Below are 27,271 nucleotides of genomic sequence, written 5' to 3' on the forward strand. Positions count from 1 at the left end.
CCCGGGCGTGAAACTCTCTGGGAAAGTTCGCGCCCAATGAAAGTGGACGAGCGTCCGCTTCTCGTTGCCGAGCGTCCACTCAGCGCCTCTGGACGAGCGTCCACTTCTCCTGGGCGAGCGTCCTCTCTAATCGTCTTGGACGAGCGTCCTCTTCTCCTGGGCGAGCGTCCGCTGAGAGTCTTCTCTGGACGAGCGTCCTCGGGCGTCCAACCTGGACGAGCGTTCGTGCTCTGGGAGACGGGCGTCCGTTAGCTGGGTAACGAGCATTTCTGCATGTGTGCTTGTTCCTTGTGTTTTGGTTCAGCCCTACACATTGTTGGAGACTCTTCCAAGCTCATTATTAGCTACAAAATAAGAGATTATTGAAGAAAGTATAACGAAGTAGCCTAAAACACAATTATTCAGAAAACAAGACAAAAGAAGAGGATTAAACATGTTATAAGTTATAAAGGAGTTGATTTTGCTACTAAAATGATGCTTAGATAATGGTAAAAATTAGCATTATCACACTCCTATACTTTTTTTTTACTTAACAAATATTTTGATTTACATACTTGTGTGTCATTAAGTACACGTTTGGATATGATTATTTTTTTGTTGGACGGAGGTTAAAACTTTTTCAAAACATAATGTTATTTAAGAACTAAATATTTTCGTTAAAATCATGAAAGAGATGAAAATGAAAACATATTTTAAAACACTTATCTCACCTAATATTTTAAAACTAAAATTATTAAGAAGTTGTTTATCTTTAGTGTATCAAATAATTGAATATTTATAATATAAAGCATTAAATTTAATTACTATGCACAACTTGAGAATTTATTTTTACAATAAAAGAGAGTTAGTAGAACCTATAATAAATGATCTTAAAATAATTTTTTCATCTAATACCTCCTTTGTTGTTCAGGTTAAAGAAAGTTGCATTTGGTGGAACAAATTGATGGACTGCCTTGTGGGCTTGGCATCTTCTGTTTCAAGTGATTTAGTGTGTGGCGCATTAAATCAATTGCGTTATCTTCACTCCTTTAACAATTCTGTCAAAAAGCTTGAGCAAGAAAAGGGCGATTTGATTGTAACAAGAGATGATGTCCAAAAACATGTTGAACATGCCAAGAGAAAAACTAGAGAGACTACTGGAGTTGTTGACAAGTGGCTGCAAGATGCTATCAGTAACATAGGCAAAGTGAATCAGTTGCTAGAAGAGGCAAGAACAAAAAACATGTGTTGCTTTGGATATTGTCCAAATTGGATTTGGCGATATCGTATGGGAAAAAAGCTAGCAAATAAAGTTTTTCACCTTGAAAAGTTCATAGATGAAGGTAAAAAATATGTGCCATTTGATCGCACCGCTACGCTTCCTTCAAACACCCTTGATATGCTTTCAGAAAAATGCATGAATTTTGCGAGTAGACAATCTGCATACGAGCAACTACTGGATGGAGTGAAAAATAATGATGTTTCCATGATTGGGTTGTATGGAATGGGAGGTTGTGGTAAAACCACATTAGCAATGGAAATTAGGAAGTTCGTAGAAGCAGAGCATCTTTTTGAAAAAGTTCTTTTTGTGCCTGTTTCTAGTACAGTGGAAGTTGGCAGGATTCAAGAGAAAATAGCAAGTTCACTGCAAGTTGAATTTGAAGAAACCGAAGAAATGGAGAGAGCCCAAAGATTGTGCTTAAAATTAACTGAAAAGAAAAATTTTATAATTCTAGATGATGTGTGGGAGAAGCTTGACTTTGGCCGTATTGGAATTCCTTCTTCTGAACACCTTAAAGGCTGCAAGATTCTCATTACCACTAGATCAGAAGCAGTTTGTACTTTAATGGATTGTCAAAGAAAGATTTCCTTGCCAAATTTAACCGATGAAGAAGCATGGACTCTTTTCCAAAATAAAGCACTTATATCAGATGCCACCTCTGATACCTTAAAGGATATGGGAAGATTAATTTCCGATGAATGTAAAGGATTGCCGGTTGCCATTGCAGCTGTTGCTTGTAGTTTGAAGGGAAAAGCTGAGACGGTATGGAAGGTTGCATTGAATAATTTGAGACATTCTAAGCCAATAAATATTGAAAGAGGTTTGACTGATCCCTACAAGTGCTTGCGGTTGAGCTATGATAATTTGGATTATAAAGAAGCTAAATCACTTTTCCTGTTGTGCTCTGTGTTTCCTGAAGACTTTGAAATTCCAATTGAAATCTTAACAAGATGTGCAATAGGATTAGGTGTAGTTGGAGAAGTTGACTCATATGAAGAGGCAAGGAGTGAAGTGATTGCAGCTAAATTTAAGCTTGTTAGTTGTTGTTTATTGTTGGATGCAGATGATGAATTTGTCAAAATGCATGACATAGTTCGTGATGTGGCCCACATAATAGCAAAAGATGAGAATAAGATGATCAAGTGTGAAGTGGAAAAAGATGTTAGAGTGGAACAAAATTCTATAAGATATCTATGGTGTGCGAAATTTCCAAATGATTTGGATTGCTCCAATCTTGAGTTTTTATACTTAGAGACAAAGATGAAAGAATTTGATGGGATTTTCAAAAGAATGGGAATGCTCAAAGTTCTGATTCTTAAAAACGATGAGGATGGAACAACACGATTGTCAACAATATCTTTCAAAACATTAACAAATCTTCGTTGTCTATTCATTGCGAATTATGAATTGAGCGACTTCTCATTTTTAGGCGGTATGAAGAATCTTCACAGTCTCTCGTTATTTGGTTGTTTACTACCTTCATTTCCTGAATTACAAACCGATGTTGCGATTACACTAAAATTGTTAGAGTTAAATGAATGTAACATTAAAGTGAAGGATTTTGAAGTGATTAAAAGAATTCTGCTTTTGGAAGAGTTGTACATCATTGAAGGAGAATGGGATGCTAACAGTGAAGACAATATTGAATTCTTTAAGACGTTTAGCATTCCCGAAACACTGCAAAGGTATGGAATTGTATTAGGATATGATAGTTTTGACGATTTTCATGTTAGAGATATTTACATGGGCAGAACTTTATTACTTGAGCATTTTGACATATCAAATGAGGTAATAAAGGGTTTGGCAAAAAGAGCAAAGGATCTATTTGTGGCAACTATTCATGGAGGTGCAAAAAATATCATCCCTGATATATTTCAAATTGAAGGAGGAGGTTTGGATGAGTTGAATAAGTTGGAGATACGTGATTCTGAAGAGTTAGAATGTTTGATTGACACTCGTAGTCACTCGAGTGAGGTGGTAACTCTCTTATCCAAGTTGGAGAAGCTGTATTTAAGTGATTGTCCACGACTGACATCTCTCTTCACGTATGTTATTGCTCGAAGTTTGGTAAAATTGAAAATATTAAAAATATCAAGATGTGATAAACTGAAGTATATATTAGCAGATGATGACAAAACGGAGGAAGGTGAAGATGAATTCACCACAGGGCATCCTGTACAAATTTTCCAAAATCTGCAGGATGTAAAGATAAATAGCTGTCGAGAATTAAAACATATATTCCCAGCCAACATTGTTGGAGACTTAACTCAATTGAAAGTTGTTGAGATAGAAGAATGTGACAAGCTAGATCAAATAATTGGAGATATTGTTCCATCAACAGACCGTGATAAAGTAATAGAGGAAGGTAAGCATCCATATTTCTATAGCCCTTCAATTCCAACAACAGTTGTGAAGCATAGCCTAGTTACATTACATGGTATTCCTTTGTTAAAAATGGTGACACATATGTACCTTCCAACTTATATATTGTTTCATTGCCATGTTATTTTCCGTTAGTAAGGTTCAAACTCGAGACACTACTGATCTACGTTTACTTAAATCAATTACTTGTTAATACACTAAAACCAAAATTGGTCTCATTGAAAATTAAAGACAATTATATTGCATGTGGAGTTGTTTATTAAATGTTAAATTATTTAAAGGAAACTGTGTTGTGCCATTATTTTCATCATTATTAACTGATCATTTGACGCTCTAGATTGTGGTTTTAGTTCCAAGAAAACAATATAATTTTAATTTATAATTGCTTTCAGGAACATATTGTGGAAAGTTAGGATCAATTTTTACAGCATCTACAGCTAAGACCTTGACTTCTTTGGAAGAATTTTCAATAATAGGGTGCAAAAGTTTGAAGTATATAGTAACTCACGAAAGGATCAACAAAAATCAGGAGGAAAGCATTGTTGAGGATGAAAATGATTGTCAGAGTGATATTTCAATCTTTCAAAGTTTGAAGATGATACATATCAGTGAATGTGAGTTATTGGAGGGTATATTCCCTGTTTCTTTTGTTGGAGAATTGAATGATATAACAAATAAAGAGGCTGCAGATTTGAAAGACTTCTCTAGTCGAAATAATACTCAAATTGAGCTTCCTGCTTTACAAGTACTTCAACTTCATCATATTCGGAACAAAACCATTGTTGGTAGTTATGATGTGATATGTCCATCTTTAAGAACACTATCATTGGATATTGGGAGATATGTTGGGTTTTTCAACATAAATTGTTCAAGCGATGGTTCAGAAGCTACAAAAAGGGATTGTATTGCAATCAAGGTATGAAAAACCATCATTTACATTGTTTCTATCTTTGTGAATTTACAAAAATTAATCTAAATATTTGAATTTCAAGATGATGTTGTGTAAAAAGTAATAAATGGTCTTACATGCCCTGCCACTTACTAGTGACCTGAGTTCGTATCAATAGCTGCAACATAAATTTTTAATATGTAAGTATTGGGATAGATTATTTGGAATAGATTAACTTTGGAAAATTATTTTTTTTAATAGACTAAACAGAAAGCAATTATTTTTGCGAAGAAACAAGTGAATCTAAATAATTATAGACATTGCTTAAACTTTTATCTATACGAACAATACAATAGAAATGGAATACGTTAATAATCAGAGATAAAATAATATTTAGTTTGGTTTAAGAAGTATTTTGGTGTATAAATTGCAGATATCGAACTCAGATTTTGATCCGCCGGTTGAAAGTGTTGAATGTCTTTCAAAACAACCACATGGTTTGAACTTGATTGTGACACACAATATTAGAGAGATTCAACTCAAAGGCTTTGATAAGGCAAAGTACCTTTTTAAACTCTCCATTGCTTCATCATTGACGATGTTGGAAATTTTGAGAATTGACGAATGTCTTGGACTTGAGCACATTATAGACACTGATGATGAATATGGCAAAGAGAATATGAAAGCTATCTTTCCTAACTTAAAACAGCTCTTAGTGTATAAGTGTTTCCAATTGAAATATATGTTTGGGCAATATGACGTAGCTAATAAGGATTATAAGGAGATTCATATTCAATTCTCAGCATTGGAAATACTCTCTCTTCGGAATCTACCAAAGTTTGTTAGCATTTGTTCTACCAACAATCTCATTGTGACGTGGCCATCTTTGAAGGACTTTGAGTGTTACGCATGTTTGTATCCATTTTATCGTTCAAGAGTGCCTATTATCAGAAGTACGAAGGTAGTCTTGTCTTTTTTTTCTTTTTATGATTATTAATTAATTTTTCATTTTTCGTTTATGTTTTTACATTTGCTCTTAATGTCCTACAGGATCCGAAAGGGATTCAGAACCATCTCCCCACTTTGCAAACTCTAAACATAATGGATTCTGATGCAGAACGTATTTTTTGTCTTAATGAACATGAAATGATTGGCCAACAAGTGGGTCCCAACAATTCACTTACTCTCCAACATCTTACCACATTAAAAATATGGAATTGTGGAAAGTTGGAAGTAATCTTTCCAAAGTCTGTTGTAAGATTCTTACCAGAGTTGAAGCTTTTGACGATTAAAAAATGCAACGAATTAAGACAAATAATTGAAGGGGATAGAAATTTGTCTAATATTGTTTCTCCTCAACCATGCTTCCCAAAACTAGCAGCATTGCATGTTGATGATTGTCACAAGTTGAAAAGATTATTCTCTGGATCTGCTTCTAATGACCTTCTCAATCTTCATTTTCTGGTCATAAATGAAGCCAATGAACTAGAAGAGCTTGTTGGATGTAAACAAGGAAAGATTAAAGTTGAGCTTCCAAGACTCAAACTTTTAATATTTATGCATCTGGAAAACTTCAGTCAAGAGATTGAATTGCATAATGTAAAGAATTGCATTGTCTACAAATGTCCAAAACTCTCTTTGACTTCAACAACTACATTTGAGAAGCTCCGTGAAGATTTTCCTTATAAAGGTAATTCTTTTCTACATAAATGTTGGTCTTAACTCGTATACACTCTCAAAAAGGAAGTTTATGAGTTTCAAATTAAATGTAATTTTATCTCACTTTTATTCAACAACGAAAATATATTAATTATTAGACTCAAATTATTTTAAGAAATTAACTCTTTTTTTAGTTATTTTCACATTTTGTTTGCACTATTACAATTTAGTTATCTATGTAATTTAATCTATCTTAGTGTACTATTACAATTTATTATTTTTTAATTTTTTTATGATGTCAAGAAATATTAAATAATTGTTATGTTAACTAAATGCTTTGAAATAAGTCTTGCATATGTATATATTGGCATGGTTTCCAATTCCCAACCGAGTACCACCAGAATTTTTTAAAATTAGAACGTTAACTTAATTTTTGCTGCAAGTCTTTTAATTTTTTAGTTATGAAGACGTAGAGTCGCCACTTTATTTTGATGGGTGATAAAAAAATTCCCAACTTTTTATATCTGTTTCTTTTTATTTTTAATTGTACTGATATAATGATCCATCTTGGAAAGTTGAGGTTGTATTCCTTTTTGTTATGAATTTCATTTTCACGTGAATTTCCTAATATATACATATATATCTTTCTACAGATTTCGTAAACACTGAAGTTGGTGGTTGGGAATTTCAAGACATAGTAAGATCCATATACGACTATTCAACTAGTAATGATGGCAGTGAGGTCACTTCATCAGAGGTTAGAACCAACCAATCTATGAATATGAATATAAATAAAATAAAATAAAAAAGTCGATAATGTCTCATTATTAGAATAACATTTTTCAATATAGCATATTTAGCAATACCAACTACTGCTTTAGAATTTAGAAGCCCACCTCTAAAAGGAAAGTTGGTGTATGAGGAATGAAAGAGTGAAGGAGGTTTTCCATACCAATATGCACTTGAAGAATCAATAGTAATTGTAATAGGGCTCCTTTCAAACTTTAGAGCCACTCACTCAATCGTACTTTTTCCAATTTGTAATACACAGAAGATTGAGGACGTAGGAAATGAGAGCATTAAAGAGGGCCCTTTAGTTGAAGACATTGGCATTGAAGGTGGTGTTGCAACTCACGTTGAGTCTGGTGGTGAGGACAAACTTGCGCTAGATTCCAAGGTAGTTGAACAAGATGATAAATTGAATGAAGGCAAGGCAGGAACAGTGGCAAGCCAAGGAATCCAAGTACAAGAAGGGTTGAACCTTTTGCATAAACAAGAAGGAATAGATGTTGTTCCTAACAACAATATTGACATTTCTTCAGGTTTCTGATTTCTTATTTTCTCGTTTCCATCCTATATTTCCATATCATCCTCTCAAACTTTTTACAGCTTCTGCAGATATCCGTACAAGATTGGGAGCATATAAACATTTTGTTGATCTGGATGATGCACAGATTTCTCTTCTGGTGGAGGCAATAACAACATATCCTCATCTCTGGAATGCTTCCAAGAAGTTTAGTGAGCGCTTTCAAGCTTGGAGGTTGAAAATTTTGGCAGATATGTTGTTGTTACTGCAGAAGGAAAGTGTCCATAGTGTTATTCCTCAAAGAGAAAAAGAGTTCAATAAACTATGTGAAGAAGCTATTGAAGTTGGATTTGAGAGTTCATGGGTAGAGGAAATGCGTCAACGTGTTGTGGCGAGGGATCCTAAGCTGGAAGAGGACATTGCTAAGAGACAAATAGATGACAATTCTATGAGGTATGACTATTTTGTTAGATGAGTATACGTTTGGTGAATTTTTACAAGATTGATAGCATCAGTTTGAGATTTTTTGTTCTTTGGTGAGAAATTTAAGTTTGTTACACAGGTGTAGTAGTGAGGACATGGTACGAGATTCCCAGGCTGTTGAAGAAGGGGATGGGCCTAAGATTAGCTTGGAAGAAGGTTCTGACTTGGTTAATAAAGAAGGTGAAATAGGTGTTGTTTCTAATGACCACATTTTGGCTCCAAGAAATGAAGAACCAGAGCAGGAATTTGTTGCAGAAGTTTTCACTTCAGAAATACCAAGAATAACAACATCATTAACAAACTCGCAAACAGTTGAAAAGCCAACACCCTCAAATGTGAGTCTAATGAATCTTTTTATGAGTATTGGATGAGACTATTGTGATTTTACACCTTTTTATTACTTTGTTTAGCCATTGGTGGACACTCAACAGACTAGTGAACCGTGTCTGATGAAGCAGAAAAAACCACTTGGTGAAATTCCTAAGGTAAATGACAAACAAAAATACCATAAATTATTCTAAATTAATATGCATGTCCACTTGCTATATATCAACAATAACCCTGCTAGTATAATTCATTAAAAGAAATCAAGTCTACAATTTATTACACCACAGCTACATATCATTCGTTCTTGCGCAGAGTACTGAGCAAGTTGCTTTAGTGGAAACCATAGCAAAGAACACCAATATGGAAGCTTCATCAATTCTTTCCGAATCCGCCACCTCTAAGTTGGATCCAACAGTTACTTTACAACGTAAATCACATCTACATGTAAGTTTATTTTATGCAATTCACATTTTCAATATATTTGGTCAGAACAAAAATGATGTCACCATTTTGATTTATCATTGTCGCATGAGTGGAATTGAAAAACAAAAAAATACTGAATTTCTATGTTGGAATTTAAATTTAATATTTTGTTACTGATCATACTTAGACTAAAAGTATAATTCCTAATAAAATAAATAATTATACTGATAATATATATATCAATGATACCATCAAAATGGCATTTTGTTGATAATATTAATTTAATATATTTTGATTTAAACTACTTTTTAGAAAATATTTCAGTTTTAGAAATATTTTTCAATCTTAGAAATTAGTTATTATTTTGATTTAGAAAATATTTGATATTTTGTTACATTTTATTTATATATAGAGTTCATAAATAAAATGAAATAACAAGTTTTTTTCAAAAAAAACTCATTCTCGAGAGAAGATTGTAAGAAATAATCTGTAAGTATAAGTGTGAAGTCCCACATTAAGTAATGTTAGAAAATGAAACTTTTTCAAAATACTCTAAAATCTAATTTCTTGTTTGTCAGATTGATAGTAATTATAAATCTTGTGATGTGGGGAAGTTGATTGTATGATTAATGGTTAAGTGAGAAAGAGTAACAGCATTTATTGTTTCTAGGTTTACATCTCTTATAAATAAGAGAGATACCTTTTTTGTAAAATATAAGCCACTGCACACATATATTGTAAAATACAACAATAACTCCCTTATCTGTTTTCTCTCTTGTTTTACAACCTTCATAATATAAACACCGTATAAAAAAGAAAACGCATAAAGTCACGTTTATATAATTTCTTCTTTATAACCTCTCGAAAGAAAAACAACAATAACAACACAATTTAACTTCTTCTACTTGCACTTATATGACTCATCCAAAATGGTATTATGAAACTAAAGCTTTATAACTATTGTGGTTTGATGGTAACGTTTTATATTTTCTTATTCCTTCCAGAGTGAAATTAGGAGTAGCAAAAATGAGGCACGCATTAGTAAAGAAAGCGAAGGCCATCCTGAACTCATTAAAGACTTTGGGGGCAATGATATGATACCAATTGCTTTGGGGAAAGAGGGTGAAGATAATATAGTTGTAAAGACCCTTGTTGAGCTGGAAAAGTATCTCAAGATGTCTCTCAAGGACATAGTTAGTTCTGAGACTAACACTCTCCGTCTTTTTTCTACTCTTAATTTTCTGTCCGACCTTCCTTTCAAAGATGTGACTCTGTCAGATCGACTCAAACGTATTATAGAGACTATGCACCAACACTTTCCAACCATTCTATGCTCCTTTAAGCAACGCTTTGCTACCACTCGCAAGTTGGCAGAACTTGAAGCTCGTCAGAACGAGGTGGCCATTAAAATTTCTGAGGCAGAGAATTTCAATGATGAAGCTCCACTCAAGGAAGTGGTTTTGAAGGAACAAATCGTTAGGTTGAAGGAAGAAATAAAAGTTTGTGAGGCTGCCTTATCATCTCTGGATGAGGGAAAAAATAAATGCATTGCGGAAACTATAAGGTACAAAAAGGAGCTTGAAAATGTGAGAAAAAACAAATCTCAAACGGAGGAAGATCAAAGAAAAGTTGAGCAAGAATTGTTTGAAGTGGCTTATAAATGGTCAGTTCTTTGTAGTGAATATGAGCTCGATCGCATGGCTGCTAGAAATCCCTCGTGAGGGTTTTCGTTGTTCATTGTCATTAAGACTTTCAACTATACTATAATGTTGAGACTTCCATCTTTTTCACGTAGCTTGGTGTCCTGAATAAATTTAACGTACGTTTGTTACCTTGTTTGTTGTGTAAGTGGCTTCTCTTGGTGAGACAAAGACAAAACATGTGTTATGAAAAAACAAAAGTACTATTTGTTTTATTATGTAACTTATAGTTTAATTGTTTCCCTTCCTTCAATAAGTGCCTTATATATTCTGTGTAAGGACTTCCAATTCTACAATTCTACTCCTATCAGTGTGTCACGGCAAAGCATCTGAGGGATAATTTTTTAGCATTTCTGTTTAAGAGAAACAAGCAGAGGACTTTTGGAATGGAACAAACCAATCCAATCCATTTGAAGACTTTTTCCAAAAGTTTAGTGAAAAAAACATCATTGAAGACTATTAGAGCAAACCGATTTACATAAAGAAAAAAAGCATAAAAAGGGTAAATGCAAATGGTAATGCAAGATTAAGTTTAGAAACATTAAATGGGTAAATCTGTCCTTTTAATTAGTAGCCACCGACAACAATAATAAATAAACGACAATACTTTAAAAAGATATAAAAGTGGAAGTGAAAGCATCCTCAATCATGCAGAGTATTAATAAAAGGATGTTGAAAAGAAGTATAAAAAGCTGTGCTTTAATTCTTATATGTGTGGAGTTTGAGCATTGTATCACATACTCTGTAATCGATTCAAGCAATGGAGTGCATTCGTCTCTGTGGAGGTAACAATCACTGTGGAGTTATGTTTTTGTTTTTGTGTTTGATTTGAAATTCTAATCGTCTCCCTTTGTTTTTGTGTTTAAACAGTAACTTAACTTAACGTTTGAGCGTCTCTGTTTGAAGAGATGGACGACCACTTGTTTCTTTATAGCCAATTCTTCCATTCTTCTCTGCATATCTGTTAAAGGAGGTAACCTAAGCTTTCCTATTTCTCCTCATTTTTTCACTTCCAAATTAGTTAGATATCAACTACATCTGCTTCTTCTTATAGATGCTATTTGTTCTTGTTATATCTCACTCTCTTTTTTATTCGTATTAACTTCAAAAATAGCATTAAATACTTTTATTCAAACAACTACAATTAATTTTAACTATCTATTTATTGACAACACATGCATGTGTATCATGCTATCTAATATATAAATATTCTTTATCTACTAGTAATTCTTATTAATTTTTATTTGAGTTTTTCTTTTTAAAAATTAAATTATCAAAATAAAGTTATTAATGACAAAAATATTAATTATTATTATTATTATTTTAAATTTGATCTTTATATCTATAATTTTTTTTATCAAGAATAAAGATTAAGTAAATATGATATAACGTTTTATATATTTAAATGTTTTAAATTCAAATCTATAAAGTTAAATTCATTCATAAAAATTAAGTTGTAAACCTTATACTTTAATTCAGCTTATTTATATTTGTCTTTAAAAAAAGGCTAAATTTTTTTGCATTAACAATTTAGTGTATAATTTTATTTGAATTATATTTTAAAATTAATAATTTTACCTACATTTTTATAAATTCACGAGTATAAAAAATAGTTAATATATGAAGTTTTATTTGTGTGTTTGTCAAAAAATAAAACTTAACTAAACATTGTCTTAAAATAGTTTTCTTTAAACAAGTTTTTTCTTCTAAAGTGTTGTGTTATATGTAAGTTCAATTAGTTTTATTAATGGTTTTTAAACGGTCACTCTAAAGAGAAGAATCATCAATTCTATTTTTATTTACTTTTTATAAAATTGAATACAAAATTCAATTTTCTCTCGTTTACTTTTTATAATGCATTTTAAATAATATCTTTCAAAAAATATAGGAATTTTAAAAGGACGTTTTGTGTACTTTTCATTTTTACACTAGATTTTAGGCTGAATTTTAAAATGTAAAGTGACTACAAAATGAAAATTATTAAAGAGAATTTTACTGTTTATGCATGATTTTCTCATAGTCGACATGCACGTGGACAGCTGTTGATGATCTTTGACATTGTTAGAAATTTCTTTATCAATTTTTGTGATCACAAAATTTTCTGGTAAAAAAATTATAAGAAAGTTTAAGGATTTATTAACACGTGAGATATAAAATTATAAAATTACATATGACAATAAGCAAAGAAAGACGAGGAGCAAACAAGATTTACATCATCCACTTAACAACATAACCCATTTAGCTACCACATCAAATATATAATTAATAACAGAATCAAACTATAAAGAGTTACTTGAAATATATAATTTTATTAAATACTCAATAAATTATAAAAGTTTATTTGAGAGTTATTAAATTAATCATAAATTCAAAACTTATTTAAACCTCTTTTTTTAACTTTAAAAAGCCAAATACTCAGACTTTACAAGGTTATATATAACCACATAACCAAATCGTATTGTTGTGTGTTATTTAGTGAATTAAGTAAACTTTTTTAGATGCAAATTAATTTTTCGAACACGCAAATTTTGCAAAAAAAGATTAAGTTTACAAGATTTGAATCGGTAGGTAGCTCGGTAATAGCACCCACCACTAAAAAATAATAAATAAACGACCAAGACTTTTGAAAGACATACAAGTGGAAGTTACAGCCTCAATCATGCAGAATTAATAATAATAATAATTCTGAATTCTGATACAATATAATAAATAAATGAAGACTTCTCGAAGACATACAAATGAAACTTATAGTCTCCCTCGATCACGCAGAATTAATATTAATAATTGGTAGTGTTAGAGAAAGGGTGTGCTTTCATTCTTATCTCTTGCATCAGTAATGAGATTCAAGCATCGGACTACATTCATCTCTCTGAAGGTATGTAAAGTTAACTTCTGTTCTGCTCTTATTTGAAATTTTAATCGTTTCCTTTTCAATGAAAGTTGTAGATAATGTGTTTGTGTTTATGTTTGTATTTGCAGTAACTTAACGTTTCAGATCTCTTTGAAATAATGGATGACCACTTGTTTCTTTCTCGCCAATTCTCCATTCTCCCTCTGCGTATTAGTTAAATAAGGTAAAGTAATCTTTTATCATTTTCCACTTTCAAATTAGAAACATCATCTTTATTTCACATCCCATTATCAATTATGCATCATATATGTAAAACATGAACATTTTTAACATCATATATGTTCATTAGTGAATTTGGAGTCAGCAATTTCTGCCTTAGAGACATGGGCGGTCATGCTAGGAGAAACAATTTTCTTAGGAGCGATCTTTTTACTGTATGTGCATTGAATATGTCCTCGTACTCCACGTTCTCTTCCTCGTGTGACAACCATAGCAGACGGTTCCATAGGTTCATGAACTTCCTTGCTTTGAGGTGTTAGAACTCTAAGGAGACTTGTGGTCAAACTTTCCATGAAAAGGATCTCATGATGGGTTAATAGTTGATTTCTAAGATGATCAAAGTCTAGATGTAGAGAACGGAGGATCATCATCATATAGTAATTGTCAAGTTTCTTTTTTATTTAATCCAAAGACTACTTCCAAAAACATCTTTATTTTTATTCAATTGCGGACTAAGCTTCAGTCATGAAGGATATCATATCATGGTCAGTTTGTTTAAGGGATGCAAGTCTATTTATGAAGTCAGAAACATTGGATATCATTGCATAAATATTTTGAGCTTTCTTCGAAAAGAAGTGACAAATTTTAAAAGTTCCAAGGGAAACCAAAATCTTTGGTTCCACACACGACACACAATTGAAAATCAACTTGCTTCCATTATTCAATTTTCTTAAGAGGTTTCGTTGCTTTCCATTTTGGTCAAGGTGGTCATGATGACCTTGGTTAAGGAACTATATTTCAATAATGCTATAATTTTTTTCATTTAGTTTTTCAATAGTAATGGTAGGATTTTTAAAAATGATAGGTCTAGTAGACATTTTAAAAACAGCTTTTGAAAACAAAACCATAGTCTTTAAAGGCAAAAACTAGGTTCTATAGAAAAAACCTTCAATCCACAAGAAAGTGTGAATCTCTTTGTGACTAAGAGTCCACCAAATGACCTCTAAACAAGACACGTGGAAGGAACGTATTGGGGTTACTTCAGCGAGTCAGATGGTAGTCATCTAGAGAAGATCAGATGATTAGGCGATGGTGTGTGGGATTCACGCACCTCGAAGCACTCTATAATTGATGTGCGTGACGTTGCTTGGAAATGTTTCTCGTTATGATTCTAATAGGGGTGATCGTTGCTTGAAGAGACGATCTCGGTCTGGTGGTCATCGATGAAAACTACGACGATAACTTATGACAATAGAAGACTGCAAAAAATGCACCGAAAATTACATAGACTAGCAACATGTTTTGATACCAACTTAAAATTAAAACAAAAAGAAATTATGTATTTGGAAGTCCTAAAGATCAACTAATTAATATTATGTAATCATTGAAGTTTGTATTTTCCTAATTGATTCAGTACCACGAGTTGATATTTTCATGACTTTCTCATAAGATTCTTGATAGTTTTATTTAATCCCTTTGTCAATAATTAACTAGTCTTATAAATGGCCTCTTAGATAAGTTACATTTCCTTATAATAGAAGTTCGGATAAATTATGATACACATGGCACCTCACTCAAAATTTCCGAATAGATGCAAAAAACTGTTGAAAAAAATTAATTTAGTCTTCAAGAAAATAAGGAATTAAAGTGAAGATTTTGTGTTGGAAAGAAAAAATTGAAAATTAAATTATAGATAAGACAGCAAAGTGTCTTATATTAACGGAATTTTTTTGAAGAGAGGGTATACGATAAACTTGATCTTAACTATTTAAGTGAGGAAAACGGTGAATTAATATATTTCATTATAATAAATTAATACAAGTAACAGAAGGTGAAGACTCGAAAGTATAGTTTTGCATAACGAATTGTTTATAGAGTGATTTTCGGTGTAAAGTGTAGAACTCTTGTTACTCATCAAGTAACCAATCGGATCATGCATATAATAACTTAATTCCCAGATCCTCTGTCACAATTAACATTTTAAGGAATTATGTATTTTTGTTCTTTTTCTATTTTTACATTTTATCTAAAATTGATATAATCTAAAAATGTGGATATAAATTTAAATAAATATAGAAAAATTAAACTTACAAAAAAAGTATAATGTTAATTTTGTACACAACGCATGTTTTAGTTTAAGCTTTTGTTAAATATATTTTGTACTGGTACACTTTTCTTTTTCTATTTAACACATCTTCTCATCTACATACTTGTATGTTTGAACATGATTTATGTTTTAATGGTGGGAGGTTAAAACATTTATAAAACTTATTTTAAGAAAAAAATGTTCCACAAAATTATCAAAGTGACGTAAAATAAATTTAAAAACTCTAATCAAACCTAAAAATTTTAAGCAATGATTAAAGTTATTAGATTTTTTTTATTGTGTATCCCATAATTGACTATTTAGGATAGAAAACATTAAATTTAATTATTACGCTTGATAACTTTTTACGTACTGAAAGATGAAATAAATTATTTTAAAATCTTTTTATTATCTAATTCATCTAAATATAATTGCAAGACTTACAAATGCGTTTATCTTTACTTGTTCAGGTTTAAGAAAGTTGTATATGTTGGAATAAATTGATGGAGTGTCTCTTGGGTTTTGCATCTTCTGTTTCAAGAGATTTAGTGTGTGGAGCGTTAAATCAATTACGTTATCCTTGTTGCTTTAAAAATTTCGTCAAAAAGCTTGAAGATGAAGAGAGCAATTTGATTATAACGAAAGATAGTGTCCAAAAATTTGTTACGCACAACAAGAAACAAGCGAGAAAGCCCAGTGAAATTGTGGACAAGTGGCTGGAAGATGCTATCAATGATGTACACAATGTCAATCAGTTGCTGGAAGAGGCAAGAACACCAAAACATTGTTGCTTTGGGCACTGCCCAAATTGGATTTGGCGATATCATGTTGGAAAAAAGTTAGCAAACAAAACTATGAACCTCGAAAAGGTCATTGAAGAGGGTAGAAAATATGTGCCATTTGACCGCATCGCTACGCTTCCTTCAAACACCCTTGATATGCTTTCAGAAAAATGCATGAATTTTGAGAGTAGACAATATGCTTATGAGCAACTACTTGATGGAGTGAAAAATAATGATGTTTCCATGATTGGGTTGTATGGGATGGGAGGTTGTGGTAAAACCACATTAGCGATGGAGGTTAGGAAGTTCGTAGAAGCAGAGCATCTTTTTGAAAAAGTTCTTTTTGTACCTGTTTCTAGTACCGTGGAAGTTCGGAGGATTCAAGAAAAAATAGCAAGTTCACTGCAATTTGAATTTCCAGAAACCGAAGAAATGCAGAGAGCCCAAAGATTGTGCTCAAGATTAACTGAAGAGAAAAATATTTTTATAATTCTCGATGATGTGTGGGAAAACCTTGACTTTGGTCGTATTGGGATTCCTTCTTCTGAACACCATAAAGGATGCAAGATTCTCATTACCAGTAGATCAGAAGCAGTTTGTACTTTAATGGACTGTCAAAGAAAGATTTACTTGCCAATTTTAACGGATGAAGAAGCATGGACTCTTTTCCAAAATAAAGCACTTATAACAGAAGCCACCTCTGATACCTTAAAGGAAATAGGAAGATTAATTTCCAATGAATGTAAAGGATTGCCGGTTGCCATTGCAGCTGTTGCTTGTAGTTTGAAGGGAAAAGCTGAGACGGAATGGAGGGTTGCATTGAATAAATTGAGACATTCTAAGCCAATAAATATTGAAAGAGGTTTGACTGATCCCTACAAGTGCCTGCAGTTGAGCTATGATAATTTAGATACTAAAGAAGCTAAATCACTTTTCCTGTTGTGCTCTGTGTTTCCTGAAGATTGTGAAATTCACATTGAAATGTTAACAAGATGTGCAATAGGATTAGGTGTAGTTGGAGAAGTTGACTCATATGAAGAGGCAAGGAGTGAAGTGATTGCAGCTAAAATTAAGCTTGTTAGTTGTTGTTTATTGTTGGATGCAGATGATGAACGTGTCAAAATGCATGACGTAGTTCGTGATGTGGCCCACATAATAGCAAAAGATGAGAATAAGATTATCAAGTGTGAAGTGGAAAAAGAAGTTAGAGTGGAACAAAATTCAGTAAGATATCTATGGTGTGCGAAATTTCCAAATGATTTGGATTGCTCCAATCTTGAGTTTTTATTCTTACGAACAAAGATGAAAGAATTTGATGGGATTTTCAAAAGAATGGGAATGCTCAAAGTTTTGATTCTTGAAAACGATGAGGATGGAAAAACACGATTGTCAACAATATCTTTCAAAACATTAACAAATCTTCGTTGTCTATTCATTGCGAATTATGAATTGAGCGACTTCTCATTTTTTGGCGGTATGAAGAATCTTCAAAGTCTCTCGTTATGTAATTGTTTACTGCCTTCATTTCCTGAATTACAAACCGATGTTGCGATTACACTAAAATTGTTAGAGTTGAAAGGACGTGACATTAAATTGAAGAATTTTGAAGTGATGAAGAGAATCCCGCTTTTGGAAGAGTTGTACATTATTGATATTAAAGTAACATGGTGGGATGCTAACAGTGAAGACAATATTGAATTCTTTAAGACGTTTAGCATTCCCGAAACACTGCAAAGGTATGGAATTGTATTAGGGTCTATTTACTTTGATCATTATAGTGATGGAGATATTTACCATGGGAGAACTTTATTACTTAACCATTTTCACATATCAAATGAGGTAATAAAGGGTTTGGCAAAAAGAGCAAAGGATCTATTTCTGGCAACTATTCATGGAGGTGCAAAAAATATCATCCCTGATATATTTCAAATTGAAGGAGGAGGTTTCGATGAGTTGAATAAGTTGGAGATACGTGATTCTGAAGAGTTAGAATGTTTGATTGACACTCGTAGTCACTCGAGTGAGGTGGTAACTCTCTTCTCCAAGTTGCATACGCTTCGAATTGAGAACATGAGAAATCTAAGAGTTATATGGCATTGTTTTCTTCCTGCCAATGGGCCTTTTGAGAACTTAGAGAAGCTGTATTTAAGTTATTCTCCAGAACTGACATCTCTCTTCACGTATGTTGTTGCTCGAAGTTTTGTAAAATTGAAAATATTAAAAATATCAAGATGTGATAAACTGAAGTATATATTAGCAGATGATGACAAAACGGAGGAAGGTGAAGATGGATTCACCACAGGGCATCCTGTACAAATTTTCCAAAATCTGCAGGATGTACAGATATATAGCTGTCGAGGATTAAAACATGTATTCCCAGCCAACATTGTTGGAGGCTTAACTCAATTGAAAATTGTTCACATAGAAGAATGTGACAAGCTAGATCAAATAATTGGAGATATTGTTCCATCAACAGACCGTGATAAACTAATAGAGGAAGGTAAGCATCCATATTTCTATAGCCCTTCAATTCCAACAACAGTTGTGAAGCATAGCCTAATTACATTACATGGTATTCCTTAGTTAAAAATGGTGACACATGTAGCTTCGAACTTATATATTGTTTCATTGCGATGTTATTTTCCGTTAGTAAGGTTCAAACTCGAGACACTACTGATCTACGTTTACTTAAATCAATTACTTGTTAATACACTACAAGCAAAATTGGTCTCATTTAAAATTATAGACAATTATATTTGCATGTGAAGTTGTTTGTCAAATTTAAAATTATTTTAAGGAAACAGTCTTGTACGATTATTTTAGTTCCTAGAAACCAATATTTTTTTAATTTATAATTGCTTTTCAGGAACTCTATCCAGCCTTGCAAACCTTACGATAACATATTGTGGGAAGTTAGGCTCAATTTTTACAGCATCTATAGCTAAGAACTTGACTTCTTTGGAAGAATTGTACATACGAGGGTGCAAAAGTTTGAAGGATATAGTAACTCACGAAAGGGTCAATAAAAATCAGGAGGAAAGCATTGTTGAGGATGAGCCTGATTGTCAGAGTGATATTTCAATCTTCCAAAGTTTGAAAATGCTACATATCAGTGAATGTGAGTTATTGGAGGGTATATTCCCTGTTTCTCTTGTTGGAGAATTGAATGACATAACAAATAAAGAGGCTGCTGATTTGAAAGACTTCTCCAGTCGAAATAATACTCAAATTGAGCTTCCTGCTTTACAAGTACTTGAACTTCGTCGTATTCGGGACAGAACCATTGTTGGTAGTTATGATGTGATATGTCCATCTTTAAGAACACTATCATTGGATATTGGGAGATATGTTGGGTTTTTCAACATAAATTGTTCAAGCGATGCTTCAGAAGCTACAAAAAGGGATTCTATTGCATTCAAGGTATGAAAAACCATCATTTACATTGTTTCTATCTTTTTTAATTTACAAAAATTAATCTAAATATTTGAATTTCAAGATGATGTGTAAAAAGTAATAAATGGTCTTACATGCCCTGCCACTTACTAGTGACCTGAGTTCATATCAATAGCTGCAACATAAATTTTTAATATGTAAGTATTGGGATAGATTATTTGGAATAGATTAACTATGGAAAATTATTTTTTTTAATAGACCAAACAGAAAGCAATTATTTTTTCGAAGAAAAAAGTGAATCTAAATAATTATAGACATTGCTTAAACTTTTACCTATACGAACAATACGATAGGTAAAAGTATTTTGGTGTATAAATTGCAGATATCGAACTCAGATTTTGATCCGGCGGTTGAAAGTGTTGAATGTCTTTCAAAACAACCACATGGTTTGAACTTGATTATGACACACAATATTAGAGAGATTGAACTGAAAGGCTTTGATAAGGCAAAGTACCTTTTTAAACTCTCCATTGCTTCATCATTGACGATGTTGGAAATTTTGACAATTAACGAATGTGAAGGACTTGAGTACATTATAGACACTGATGATGAATATGGCAAAGAGAATATGAAAGCTATCTTTCCCAACTTAAAAGAGCTCTCAGTGTGTGAGTGTTTCCAATTGAAATATATGTTTGGGCAATATGACGTAGCTAATAAGGATTATAAGGAGATTCATATTCAATTCTCAGCATTGGAAATACTCTCTCTTTGGAATCTACCAAAGTTTGTTAGCATTTGTTCTACCAACAATCTCATTGTGACGTGGCCATCTTTGAAGGACTTTGACTGTTACGAATGTTTGTATCCATTTTATGGTTCAAGAGAGCCTATTATCACAAGTAGGAAGGTAGTCTTGTCTTTTTTTTCTTTTTATGATTATTAATTAATTTTTCTTTTTTCGTTTATGTTTTTACATTTGCTCTTAATGTCCTTCAGGATCCGAAAGGGATTCAGAACCATCTCCCCACTTTGCAAACTCTATACATAATGGATTCTTTCCAACATCTTACCACATTAAAAATACGGAATTGTGGAAAGTTGGAAGTAATCTTTCCAAAGTCTATTGTAAGATGCTTACCAGAGTTGAAGAACATAATGATAACAGAGTGCATGGAATTGAAGCAGATCATGGAAGAAGACGAGTCAAATCTTCTTCGTATAGATGGAGGCTGTGAAGTAGAGGACATTATTGGAAGTGATAAAGAAGCTTCAAACAATTATTTTGCCTTCCCAAATCTTGAAAAACTAGAAATATTTGGCTGTGCGAAATTGGAAGTAGTCTTTCCAAAGTCTGTTTTAAGATGCTTACCAAAGTTGAAGCTTTTGACGATTAATGAATGCAAAGAATTAAGACAAATCATTGAAGGGGATAGAAATTCGTCTAATATTCTTTCTCCTCAACCATGTTTCCCAAAACTAGAAGCATTGCATGTTAATGATTGTCACAAGTTGAAAAGATTATTATCTGGATCTGCTTCTAATGACCTTCTCAATCTTCATTTTCTGGTCATAAATGGAGCCAATGAACTAGAAGAGCTTGTTGGATGTAAACAAGTTAAGATTAAAGTTGAGCTTCCAAGACTCAAACTTTTAATATTTACGCATCTGGAAAACTTCAGTCAAGAGATTGAATTGCATAATGTAAAGAATTGCATTGTCTACAAATGTCCAAAACTCTCTTTGACTTCAACAACTACATTTGAGAAGCTCCTTCAAGATTTTCCTTATGAAGGTAATCCTTTTCTACATAAATGTTGGTCTTAACTCGTATACACTCTCAAAAAGGAAGTTTATGAGTTTCAAATTAAATGTAATTTTATCTCACTTTTATTCAACAACGAAAATATATTAATTATTAGACTCAAATTATTTTAAGAAATTAACTCTTTTTTTAGTTATTTTCACATTTTGTTTGCACTATTACAATCTAGTTATCTATGTAATTTAATATATCTTAGTGTACTATTACAATTTATTATTTTTTAATTTTTTTATGATCTCAAGAAATATTAAATAATTGTTATGTTAACTAAATGCTTTGAAATAAGTCTTGCATATGTATATATTGGCATGGTTTCCAATTCCCAACCGAGTACACCAGAATTTTTTAAAATTAGAACATTAACTTAATTTTTGCTGCAAGTCTTTTAATATTAGGTTCTGGTAATTTTAGTTATGAAGACGTAGAGTCGCCACTTTATTTTGATGGGTGATAAATAAATTCCCAACTTTTTATATCTGTTTCTTTTTATTTTTAATTGTAATGATATAATGATCCTTTTTGTTATGAATTTCATTTTCACGTGAATTTCCTAATATATATATATATATCTTTCTACAGATTTCGTAAACACTGAAGTTCGTAGTTGGGAATTTCGAGACATAGTAACATCTATATACCGCTATTCAACTATTAATGATAGCAGTGAGTTCACTTCATCACAGGTCAGAACCAACCAATCTATGAATATGAATATAAATAAAATAAAATAAAAAAGCCGATAATGTCTCATTATTAGAATAACATTTTTCAATTTAACGTACTAAATTTGATCTCCTTTTTATTAAAACAAATCAATGTGATCCATTAAAATTAATGTACCATCAAAGTTCTTACCAAACCTAGCTTTTGCATTGTAAATATGAAACTGACAACATTTATTGGAAAAAAGTTATAGCATATCACTCATAGACTAGCAATTTACAATACCTCTAATTTGTAATATTACTAAACATAAAAATGGATTTTGTAATATTAAGACTAACTCCTAAAAGGAAAGTTGGTGCATGAGGAATCAAACAGTGAACCAATATGCACTTGAAGAAGCAATAGTGTTTCTGCTGAATGGGATCGGGGAAAACGCCTCCTACCTCCGTCCGGAAACACTCCTCCTTCACCGATCGGTCCTTGTCCCTTCGCTCTCCTCGCGCTTCTTCTCAACACAAATGGGTTGACCTGCAGCAAACATTCCGACGCTCAAGTCAGAATGGGCTTTTGCAAGTCTATATAATTATCAAAGAACAGAGAGTTTACCTTCTCCTTTGACTGCTATTTATATGATTTCAGGGAATATTACCCATTAATTTAGCTTTCAATGCGCATCTTAAATACTCGACAATGACCGTTACCTCATCAACTACACATTCATGAGCCTTCAACTGCTGTCTCCAGTCCACAGTTTTAGATATATGCCCGACCGGACATATTGCGCTTAATAGATCCGATCGCACATATCAGGCACCCGATTGGACATATTAACCTTGCTTCTACCCGTTCGGCATTGTCTAAACCTTCCCGGTCGATTGCCTGCCCTCGGTAGTAACAAATAGTAATATATAGGATTTTATATATTGATAATAGTGTGATCGTAAAAGTGGGATAAAGACTTATTAAACCTAAAAGGATTTTAATGACACTAAATAAGTGATGGTAGGGAGATATATTAGTGATATCATATTCAAGGTAGCTTTGGTAACTGACTTAGATAAGTACAGAATGAAAAAAGATGTTAGATGTGAAAATTTTAACTTATGTCTCATTGGTTTCCACTTCTTTCTTTCATACACTTTAGTGAACTTTCCCTTTGCCTTTTTTTCTATAGACTTATATTCGTATCATTGTTAAATCTTCCAACTAAATTATTCGGTTGAAAATCCATCAATTACTTCACTTAAGAACATGTCCATTGTATTTACACCAAGTCATAGGATTAAAACCTCTCATTCGAGTACATTGTAGTTGAATCGGATAACTTATTTTTTCGTATTGCTGATCATTTCGTCATCAATAATAAAGTTGATAAACATTTATAAAACATAACATACAAAAATGTAAAATGTAATTAATAATAACAACCACATTAAAAGAGTGCTTATATAGTGAATAGATTAAGTTAATATTATTTTGATTGAGTTGGGTTAAGTTGTATGATCCAACTCTAAATGAAAAGATATATATATATATATATATATGGATTCTAAAAACATATTTTTCGTCATTGAAAACAATATCACTGAAAGAAATTAGTGGATGATAGTTACCTTACCAAATTTAGGTTTAGCATTGAAATTGTATTGGTGAAAATGACACATTTATTGGAAAAGTTCTAGCATCAGTGATAGACTAGCAGTACCCAACTACTGTTCTAGAATTTAGAAGTCCATCTCTATTTGTATGGCAACTTCTCTGCATAAAATACCTAAGCATATAAGTGCAACAATTACTGAACATAAAATTGGATCTTTTCATATTAAGACTAACTCTTACCTTGCTTGTTCAATAATTCAAATCAAAGTTGGTGTATCAGGAATCAAACAGTGAAGGAGGCTTTCCAGAACAGCATGCACTTAACGAAATAATATTAAGAAAACCACTAAAAATAGCTCATACTACCACGTGATGAACATTAAAAGAAATGGTGCTTTCAAACTTTAGAGCCACTAACTCAATCATATGTTTTCAATTTGTGATACACAGGAGATTGGGGACGTAAGAAATGATAGTATTAAAGAGGGGCCTGCAGCAGAGGGTGCTAAGACAAAATCTTTGTCAACTGGTGTTGAAGACATTGGCATTGGAGGTGGTGTTGCAACTCACATTGAGTCTGGTGGCGTGGACATACTTGCACAATATTCCAAGGTTGTTGAACAAGATGATAAGATGAACGAAGGAAAGGCAGGAATACTGCCAAGTCCAGATTGCACAGAAGCTGTTGAAATTGGATTTGAGAGTTCATGGGTTGATGAAATGCGTCAACGTGTTGTCACGAGGGATCCTAAGCTGCCAGAGGACATTGCACAGAGACAAATAGAAGAGAATTCTAAGAGGTATGACTATTTAAATTTTGAACTGTGTAATGTAAAGAATGAATATTACTGACTTTATTGATGCCCAATTAAAATGTATATATGTTTCTCTTTAGATATACATTTGGTGGCATATGAAATTTTTACAAAATTTCATATGTTTTAGTTTTTTTTAGCATCAGTTTCTTAGTTTTTTTTTCTTTGGCGAGGAATTTAAGTTTGTTACACAGGTGTAGTAGTGGGAACATGGTACAAGATTCTCAGGCTGTTGAACGAGCTGATGGGCCTAAGATTAGCTTGGAAGAAGGTGTTGCTTCTAATGACCACATTGGGACCCTGAGAAATGAAGAAGCAGAGGAGGAATTTGTTGCAGAAGTTTCCACTTCAGAAATACCAAGAATAGCAACAACATTAACAAGCTCACAACCAGTTGAAAGGCCAACTCCAAGTTGTTTGAATATGCCTCTACGTGAAACACCCGAAAATGTGAGTCTAATAAATATTTTTCGGAGTATTTGATGAAATAAAAGTATCGAGAGTATAGTTATTTTACACATGTTCATTACTTCGTTTAGGCATTGGTGGACAAACAGTGGATTATTGAACCGTCTTTGATGAACCAACAAAATCCATTTGGAGCAATTGTAAGTAGCCCCAAGATTCCTCTGCTAAATGACAAACAAAATACCATCAATTGTTTTAAATTAATATGCATGTCCACCTTCTATCAATAATGGCAAACAAAATACCATCAAATGTCCACATCACAGAAAGTAGTCATGTATGCAAAGCTACATATCTTTTTGTTCTTGTGCAGAGAATTGAGCAAGTTACTGTGGAGGAAACCATAGCAAAGAACACCAATATGGCAGCTTCATCAATTCTTTCTCCACCTGTTAACACTCAGTTAGAACAGAAAATTACTTTCCAAAGTAAATCACATCCACATGTAAGTTTATTTTAAACATTTCACGTCTCCAACCTGTTTTTGGTCAATATAAACATGATGTGGTCATTCTGATTTATCATTTTTCGCATAAATGAAATTAAGAAAAACAAAACACACTGAATTTCAAATTGGGATTTAAATTTAATAAATCTGTTACCATCACGTTCATAGTTTAACTTCTACTCCTTGCATTTTTATGATTTTATCAAAATTGGTATTAAGAAACTAAATGCTTTGCAATTATTATGGCTTGATGCTAACGTCTTGTCTGTTATATATTTTCTTCTTATTCCTCTCAGAGTGAAATTACGAGCAGCCAAACTGAGGCAGGCACTGCTAAAGAAATTGACCATCCTAAAATTATTCAGGACTTTGGGACCAACGATGTCATAAGCTTATTTGCATCAGGAAAAGAGAGTAAAGATAGCCCAGTGGGAAAGACCCTCGCTGAGCTAGAAAAGTTTTTGAAGATGTCTCTGAAGGACGTAGTTAGCTCTGAAACTGACACTCTTCGTCTTTGGTCTACTCTTAATTTGCTGTCCAACCTTCCTTTCAAAGATGTGACTCTATCAGATGGACTCAAACGTATTATAGACGCTATGCTCCAACACTTCCCAACCATACTACGCTCCTTTAAGCAAGGCTTTGCTGCCACCGACAAGCTGGGAAAGCTTGAAGCTTGTCAGAATGAGGTGGCCACTACTCTTGTTTCCAAAATTTCTGAGGCAGAGAATTTCTACAATGAAGTTGAACTGAAGGAAGTAGCTTTGAAGGAACAAATAAAAGTTTATGAGGCTGCCTTATCATCTTTGGAGAAGGAAAAGAATAAATGCATTGCGGAAACTATAGGATACAAAAAAGAGCTTGAAAATGTGATGAAGGACAGATCTCAAATGTTGGAAGATAAAAGAAAAGTTGAGCAAGAGTTGTTTGACGTGGTTTACAAATGGTCTAATTTGTGTAGTGAATATGAGCTCAATCGCATGGCTGCTATAAATATCCCGTAAGGGTTTTCGTTGTTCATTGTTATTGTTTGCTGTTGTGTAAGAGGTTGCTCTTGGCTACAAAGACAAAACAAGTGTTACGAAAAATCAAAAAGGCTATTTGTTCTTTTATGTAACTTAATATTATTTTTCCTTTAGACCTAAATAATAACATATCTTCACTAAAAGGAGTAATGAGTGTTGCCGCAACGGGTTTGATTTCCGACGACATCGCTGATTGAATTAAGCAGCAAAAACAGCACCCAACAGGACCTCTCACAAACAGTTTGGTGCTTGGAATTCCAAAAATTTAAACTTACGCAATAAACGAGCTATCAAGCAGGGAAGCACTCAAAAAAATGAACCTAAGATAGGTGCTAGAACTGATTAAGAAAGTAAGAAACAGAAACAAGTTTCATTTGAATCGAAATTAAACTCAGATAAAATTTTGTCGAAACTTTTCTACGAAATGTCTAAGAGAAAAATCCAGTTTCTGGTGAAAAGTTGTGGTTCTGATGCTTCCAGATTTCGAAAATGAGTTGCACTAGTATTTTGACTTTTTAAAATTATTGTAATAACCCTTTTGTTGGTTGTTTCTTTTTAAAATTGACTAACCAAGCTTTTGCTACAACTCCTACTCAGATTCACATGCACCAAATCCAGAATTCAGAATGCAGCCAATGAAACAGCAAGTTGTCTTATGAAAATG

At 32.7% G+C, this 27,271-nt stretch overlaps 2 protein-coding genes across 7 annotated transcripts; both read left to right on the forward strand.

Moving 5' to 3' along the window:
• The first annotated feature begins 916 nt into the window (after positions 1-916).
• Positions 917-10,686, forward strand: LOC148202761 (uncharacterized). 2 transcript variants are annotated; one of them, XM_088110717.1, is made up of 11 exons: positions 917-3,722; positions 4,042-4,559; positions 4,966-5,493; positions 5,583-6,222; positions 6,845-6,948; positions 7,243-7,513; positions 7,590-7,950; positions 8,060-8,315; positions 8,391-8,465; positions 8,620-8,751; positions 9,735-10,686. In XM_088110717.1, exons 1-11 carry the CDS (start codon positions 944-946, stop codon positions 10,449-10,451), a joined length of 6,381 nt encoding a protein of 2,126 aa, XP_087966843.1. In that variant the 5' UTR covers positions 917-943; the 3' UTR covers positions 10,452-10,686. The 2 variants fall into 2 exon arrangements, with proteins under 2 accessions (XP_087966843.1, XP_087966844.1); XM_088110718.1 differs by having other exon boundaries at positions 917-3,626; positions 4,036-4,559; positions 7,581-7,950.
• A 617-nt stretch (positions 10,687-11,303) lies between these two features.
• Positions 11,304-26,704, forward strand: LOC148202762 (disease resistance protein UNI-like). 5 transcript variants are annotated; one of them, XM_088110711.1, is made up of 12 exons: positions 11,327-11,403; positions 13,426-13,504; positions 16,057-18,868; positions 19,235-19,788; positions 20,144-20,671; positions 20,761-21,556; positions 22,166-22,269; positions 24,302-24,651; positions 24,849-25,116; positions 25,206-25,274; positions 25,448-25,579; positions 25,879-26,704. In XM_088110711.1, exons 3-12 carry the CDS (start codon positions 16,090-16,092, stop codon positions 26,584-26,586), a joined length of 6,288 nt encoding a protein of 2,095 aa, XP_087966837.1. In that variant the 5' UTR covers positions 11,327-11,403; positions 13,426-13,504; positions 16,057-16,089; the 3' UTR covers positions 26,587-26,704. The 5 variants fall into 5 exon arrangements, with proteins under 5 accessions (XP_087966838.1, XP_087966837.1, XP_087966836.1 ...); XM_088110710.1 differs by lacking the exon at positions 11,327-11,403 and adding an exon at positions 13,198-13,305 and having other exon boundaries at positions 13,410-13,504; XM_088110713.1 differs by lacking the exon at positions 11,327-11,403 and adding an exon at positions 13,198-13,305 and having other exon boundaries at positions 13,410-13,504; positions 24,861-25,116.
• Positions 26,705-27,271: the final 567 nt, after the last annotated feature.

Source organism: Vigna umbellata, chromosome 3, assembly GCF_029865625.1.
Source record: "Vigna umbellata cultivar VRB3 chromosome 3, Vumbellata_1.0, whole genome shotgun sequence".
Taxonomy (NCBI): domain Eukaryota; kingdom Viridiplantae; phylum Streptophyta; class Magnoliopsida; order Fabales; family Fabaceae; genus Vigna; species Vigna umbellata.